Source organism: Morone saxatilis, unplaced genomic scaffold (genome assembly GCF_004916995.1).
Source record: "Morone saxatilis isolate NCDOM2014 unplaced genomic scaffold, NCSU_SB_2.0 Contig6, whole genome shotgun sequence".
Taxonomy (NCBI): domain Eukaryota; kingdom Metazoa; phylum Chordata; class Actinopteri; family Moronidae; genus Morone; species Morone saxatilis.
In genome coordinates this window covers 11,423,207-11,429,199 of record NW_023340206.1, presented here as the reverse complement: position 1 = coordinate 11,429,199, position 5,993 = coordinate 11,423,207, and the positions used below count along the sequence as shown (strand labels likewise).

General features: G+C 39.1%; 2 protein-coding genes across 2 annotated transcripts in view; one reads left to right on the top strand and one right to left on the bottom strand.

The window, feature by feature from the left end:
* Nucleotides 1-134: 134 nt before the first annotated feature.
* LOC118339865 (xanthine dehydrogenase-like) lies at nt 135-2,359 on the top strand (the record flags this gene model as incomplete). Its single annotated transcript, XM_035677657.1, is given in 4 exon segments — nt 135-255; nt 485-550; nt 1,073-1,240; nt 2,225-2,359. Coding segments are annotated over 3 exon segments (264 nt in total). The 3' UTR covers nt 2,276-2,359.
* aox6 (aldehyde oxidase 6) overlaps nt 2,345-5,993 on the bottom strand; it is a 14,208-nt gene continuing 10,559 nt past the window's right edge. Inside the window, exons 28-35 of the mRNA XM_035677656.1 lie at nt 5,737-5,865; nt 5,255-5,329; nt 5,107-5,159; nt 4,914-5,028; nt 4,744-4,809; nt 3,825-4,013; nt 3,243-3,410; nt 2,345-2,706 (exon numbers count right to left, since the gene is read on the bottom strand). Of these exons, the coding sequence (XP_035533549.1) occupies nt 2,656-2,706; nt 3,243-3,410; nt 3,825-4,013; nt 4,744-4,809; nt 4,914-5,028; nt 5,107-5,159; nt 5,255-5,329; nt 5,737-5,865 (846 nt within the window). The 3' untranslated portion in view covers nt 2,345-2,655. The remainder of the gene's footprint in view (nt 2,707-3,242; nt 3,411-3,824; nt 4,014-4,743; nt 4,810-4,913; nt 5,029-5,106; nt 5,160-5,254; nt 5,330-5,736; nt 5,866-5,993) is intronic.

Below are 5,993 nucleotides of genomic sequence, written 5' to 3'. Positions count from 1 at the left end.
ATAATCATGTACATCTTGAATTACACAAAAGATAAAACACCTCTCCCAGGGTGGGATTTCCTTTATGTTGAAGGTGGACGACACCAAGTCATCTACATGTCATTCTTTGCCGTCCGGTGTGTGTGTGTGTGCAGGTGGTTTGTGTCGGTCAGATCATCGGTGCAGTGGTGGCAGAGAGCAGGGAGAGCCAGGAGAGCAGCTAAGGAGGTCCACGTCACCTACCATGACCTCCAGCCTGTCTTCTTCACTATAGAGGTACCTTAAACTGAAGTGGAAATCGATTGTCTCACTGGGGATCACAAGGTTTTTTTTCACTCTTTAAAATCCCTAAAAAAAACATATAATGTCCAAAGTCAGTGAGTGTACTGCTGCTGTAGTTTATCTCCATGTCCTTTAAGGCTGCCTTTTCCAAAGGATAACTAGGATATTATGGGATAATAACTAGGATAAGACATCTTGTAACTGTGTGTTTTGTTTGTTGCAGAACATCAGGACAGACATTGTGATGGAGGTTGGGAAAAGCATCAACCCTGCTTTGGACATTGGACAGGTACATGAACAACACCACCTTTTAGTTCTAGTTTTCTATTGAACCAAGTGAAGTAAACGAAGACACTGGGAACCAAACTGTCCCTTTTGTGCATTCCACTTTTTTAATGTACAAGGAGAGACTGTGTTGTTTCAGTGGATATAGTTTGAAAACCCTTAACCATTAGCTAATAATGATATTTCTCAGGAAGCATTTTTGACTTTTCCTCAGACCACTTTGTCACAAATTCAGATACATAATATCACAGCATAAAAGAACTGTTGAATTGAACCCCAAAACCTACTTGTCTTAAAAACATCTGATTCTGATGTTGGACTCTTGCTATCACCTAAAGACGCACAGCACAAGTGTACAATGCCACTAACAGATAATTGTTTACAGATTATATAGTTTTATAGGTTATTTTTTCTTTGATTGATGAACCTCTACTAAATTAAATTCCAGGTAATATTAAAAATGCCTTTAAAAGTCTTAGGCTCTCTGACACCTGAGGACACACTGTTGACTGTCCTGTTGTTCCAGGGTATTGGCGAGCCTCCGGTTCTCTTCAGCTCCACCATTTTCTTTGCCATCAAGGCGGCCATCGCAGCAGCACGCACAGAGAGAGGACTGGGGGACGCTTTCCCTCTGAGCTCCCCTGCAACAGCCGAGAAGATCCGCGTGGCCTGTCAGGACGAGTTCACTAAAATGGTACGAGACCTGCGGCCCATGTTGCTGAGACTAAAAACTCTGGTCACTAAATTTATTGAAAAAGCAACACAATTGTTGCTGACAGTGTGCAAGAGTTTTCTACAGTCTTAAATATGCATCAAGGAGTTCCATTAAAACATTTTAGTTGATACCAGAGATGTTGCCTTGAGTCACAAATGTTATAACTATAAACTCTAAACTTGACTAAATCAAAAAAGACTTGCAACTTGACTTGGACACCAGTGACTTATGACTTTACTTTAACTTGAACCTTTTGACTTTAAAATACTTTTTACCTTCCTCCAAGGCCAAAGATTAAAGTGATTTCCCTTCATTTCGCTTTTTATTCCCAGCAAGTCAACACTTAATTCCCCAGACCCACTTTGTTTGAACCAATCTGACAAAATCTAATCAAAGTTACAGGACAGAACCATGAAGAATATAATAATGATAATTAATAGATAATTCCATTTAATTGTTCTGTTGGTAAAATGGAATTTAATTTAATTAAGAGCGCATTATGACTTGTTTAGGACTGGAAATTCAACGTTTCAGACTTGAGACTTGACTTGGCTTGCACAACAATGACTCTGGTTGATACTGCTTTACATATTGACCAACAATGCAAGCAACACAGCTGAAAAAGCTTGTTAAGGTCTAGCTGTGGACATATGGTTTCGTATGTCTTGGTTTATGAGATGGAAATAGTAGATAAGGTACATTTGTTTCTAGATGCTCCAAAACAACCAGAAAAATTTTAACAAAATACTGTTAGCTTCCTCCAGATACACTGGTTATCACTCTAAGTGCTGCATGTGATGGTTAAACCACTAGCCAGAATCTTTCAAGAACTGTATGTGAGACCAACTGTTGGCCTGTTACATTAATATCACAATATCCCAACCAGAGCTCTCTTCTTACTTGCGTCTCCTAACCTCCTCCTGTCAAACACCTGATTAACAGCACTTCCTGTCGCTCTTCCAGGCCTCATCTCCGATGGACGGGGCCGCAGCCCATTGGTGCCTCGACGTGTGATCAGCCTCGGCCCACAAGAAGACAAATCTGCGTTAGTTTACAAACCACTCTTCATTATGTTTACTGCTATTGGATGTACAGTGGGTTTATTTGTTGTCTTCAATAACGGTTAAATGATTTATTCTTCTTTTATTCAAATAGTGATATTGTAGGATAAAGGCACAAGCACAACAAATAAATGTAAATTTAAGTGGTCGTGAGGTATTAATTTCACATTATACACTGTTAGAAATGAGAATACATGTGTTATTAAAAAAAAGATTCATTTGTTTGTTTAAAATTAACATGTAAAGAAAGTTTAGAGAGTACAGTAAGTGCATAATCATTGTTAGTTACATTTAGTTCACAGTGTAGTTTAGTTTGATCAAATAAAAACAGATTCAGATGTTTAAGGCCCACGGTTTGTAAGATCCTGGTTTGCTGGCTGGAATCTGGAAACAAAACAAAAATGAACAGAAATAAATAAATGTATGGTGTAATGGACAATTTCTTACCTCATCTCAATAAGGCTTTAATTCCTTTACATTATCATTTGCCTATTTTTTTTTTACTCCCACAAACAAAACAATAAGGAAAGATTAAAAGGTAATACATTCTTGTGCAGTAGCTTCCTCTTTATGTAACCTGATTATAAATATTGACCTTTTATTAAACATTAGGCAGGATGATCTTGTCTGGCCACAGCTGCAGAAACGTGGGCTCGAATCAGTTATTTGGGGTCAAATTATTCATTTATTTTAAAGGTTGCACCCAGAGGTTTCTGCTGTCAGCTTAGAAACTCCCAAAATCTTGTCACTTTAGTTTGACTTCAGTTTTCTGGTCTGAATGCTGTTTCAAAGGAGTTTGTTACCTTGACAAAGGGAACATGTTAAAAATATACAGACAGTCAATAATTACAAAACAATACAAACACATTTTTTATCCCTGCATTTACTGAGTAAGAACATCAGTATTTCAGCATTTTTACCTTCTGAGTGAACGGGGAGGCACAAGCCAGACAGGCCCTCTCCGGTGTCGTGGGGCTGTCCAGGGAAAACGGGCCGACTAAACCGGACTCTGCGCGAGCTGCAGCCACAGCGTCTTTAATGGCGAAGAACACCGAACTGCCCAGGAAGAGGACGGGTTCTCCAATACCCTGCAGAGCCGGAGGATCGTCAGGAACATTACTTGTTACACAGACTGATGTAAAGTCTATTAAAATACAACCAATGATGTTTTAAACAGTTAATCTTCTCTGTATGAATGGACTATGAATAGTTTATGGCTTGGCTGTTCCTGTCACCAAAACGATCCTTGCAAATAGTTGTTTGCTGCTATATTTATGTTTATGTAACTCCACACATATAACATTTAAAAAGGCAAAACCAGGGCCCAGTGGGAAATCACAGCTGATCTTGGGACACCTGATAAGTTTGAAAAATAGAGTTTCTCTTTCTTGTTTGTGTTGTAGAAAGAAAGAAAAAAGAAAGTCAAACATGGACAGAAAGAAAGAATAAACAAAGGAATTCAATAACATAGAGGGGTACATATGTGCATCGTGACCTCTCACCTTGGAGGAGTAGATGGCGTGGGGGTTGTGGGAGTCTGACAGCAGATAAACGTTAAAGCGAAGCGGCACGTCGCACACCGCAGGGATCTTATACTGAGACGGACCTCGAGTGTACAGGAGCCCAGAGGGGGAAAACTTCAACTCCTCCAGAGTGTAGAGACCCAAACCCTGCATGAACGCTCCTTCAATCTGAAAGGAGGGAGGAAGGGAGAGAATAGTGGATAGACAAATAGATGAAGGGAAAGGAGGACGAAAGTATGGTTAGAAAGAGGAAAGAAAAGAGAGGAAATTGACAAACTTCCTCTATAAAACCAAATATTCTGCTCATTTCTGAATACAAAACCAGAAGCATGCAAAGAAATAATACAGGAACATCAACCATCAAATTCCTTCTGGATTGGCTTCATTTTACGGGTCTCATGAAGTCTTTAACTAAAGGACTGATACTAAATTGGTCAACTGGCATATATGTCTGCAAATATATAAGAAATTCTTAATTTTTACACAGTAAAATGTCCCAATTAGTATGTGTCACAATAATATATTTTTTTAAACAGCTCTGATTATAAATGAGAGTACTTCCTAAATTATTTTTCAGTAGTAGCAATAATCAGCAGATAATTTCCTCAAAAGAACTGTAAAATCCTATCAACTGACAGATATACATTAGAAAATAATGTAGATGTTAATATATTTGTTAAAAAAGATTTTAGAAATTAATTGTATAGTTTGTCTTCACAACTAAACACAAAGCTTGCTAATCGTCCCCATTTTCTCTATAATTAGTATCAAATAACCTTCCTAACGTGCTACAGTTGCACATCCATTCCTTTCCATTATTAAGTATCTGTAAAAGAAAGTGGTACCAGATTGTATTCTTTTTCTGCCTTTATAGTCGACCAGAACAGACCAGACTCACCTGGCCGATGTCCACTGAGGGGTTCACACTTCTACCAATGTCGACCACAATGTCCGTCCTCACCGTCTACAAGAAAACACAACAAAATAAGAAAAGTGAAAATGTCGCTTTGTTACAATCAGTTTTAGAGTTATGGTAAAAAAGAATGGCTGTAATGGTTCAGTTCTGACCCTGTAGTCTCCCGTGAGGCAGTCCAGCTCCACCTCACAGCAACACGCTCCGAACGTGAAGTAAGCATAAGGCTGCCCCTCCATCTTGTCCCAGTCCATGTAAAGGTCTGGACCTCTGAGGACACACAGGTGGCTCTTACGGTCACTTGATAAATAAATGCATTAAATCAGACTAGATAGATTTCTGTCATACCTGTAGAATCCAGTAGCCGATAAACTGATTTTCTTAAAAAACGCTGCATTGACCTGAGGACAAAATAAATAAAATGATTGATGTAATGCTGTATATACCCAGCAGCAATCACTAAGAATGTATATCTTCCTTTCTTATCAAACCGTACCCAACTCTCCCATGATCCCTTGGGGTCCTTCTGCCGGAACGGCTCCAGTCGCTGGTACAGAGTCTGGCAGGCATTCTGAGTGAAAGAAAAAATGAAACTGATACTTTTGAAAGTCTTTTTAGTCCTTTTGGCTTGAAATACAGAATACAAGAATACAGAATACATAATAACTTAAAGGTCCAGTGTGTAACGTTTAAAAGGATCTATTTGCAGGAAGGGAATATAATATTAATAGGTATGTTTTTGTTGTTTTTATGCACAAAGGGAGTGGGTCCTCTTCCACAGAGGCCTCTCCTTTGAACCCGCCATGTTTCTACAGTAGCCCAGAATGGAAAAACCAAACACTGGCTTTAGATAGGGCCTTTTTGCGAGTTTTACAACTACTGTAGTTTCTCCAGCACACTCACAAAGTGACTCTACCACTAGATGCCACCAAATCCTACACACTTTAATCAGTAAAGACTGCAGGAACAGGACTTTACCTTGACTGCCATGCCGTTTGCATCAGTACCGAAGGAGGCAGCAGAGGGGCAGGTGTTTGGAACAGTGTTCGTGCTGGTTTCACTGATGTAGATCTTAGAGGGCAGAATATGAAGCTCCCGACTCGCCACCTAACAGAAAATAGTACCAACAATATTCTATACTTTTGTTCCCATCATCAAATCCCATGAAAAACACCTCACAAATATATAGTTGCATTTATAAATTCAGAGGTTAGATTGTTATGTTCAAAAAGACA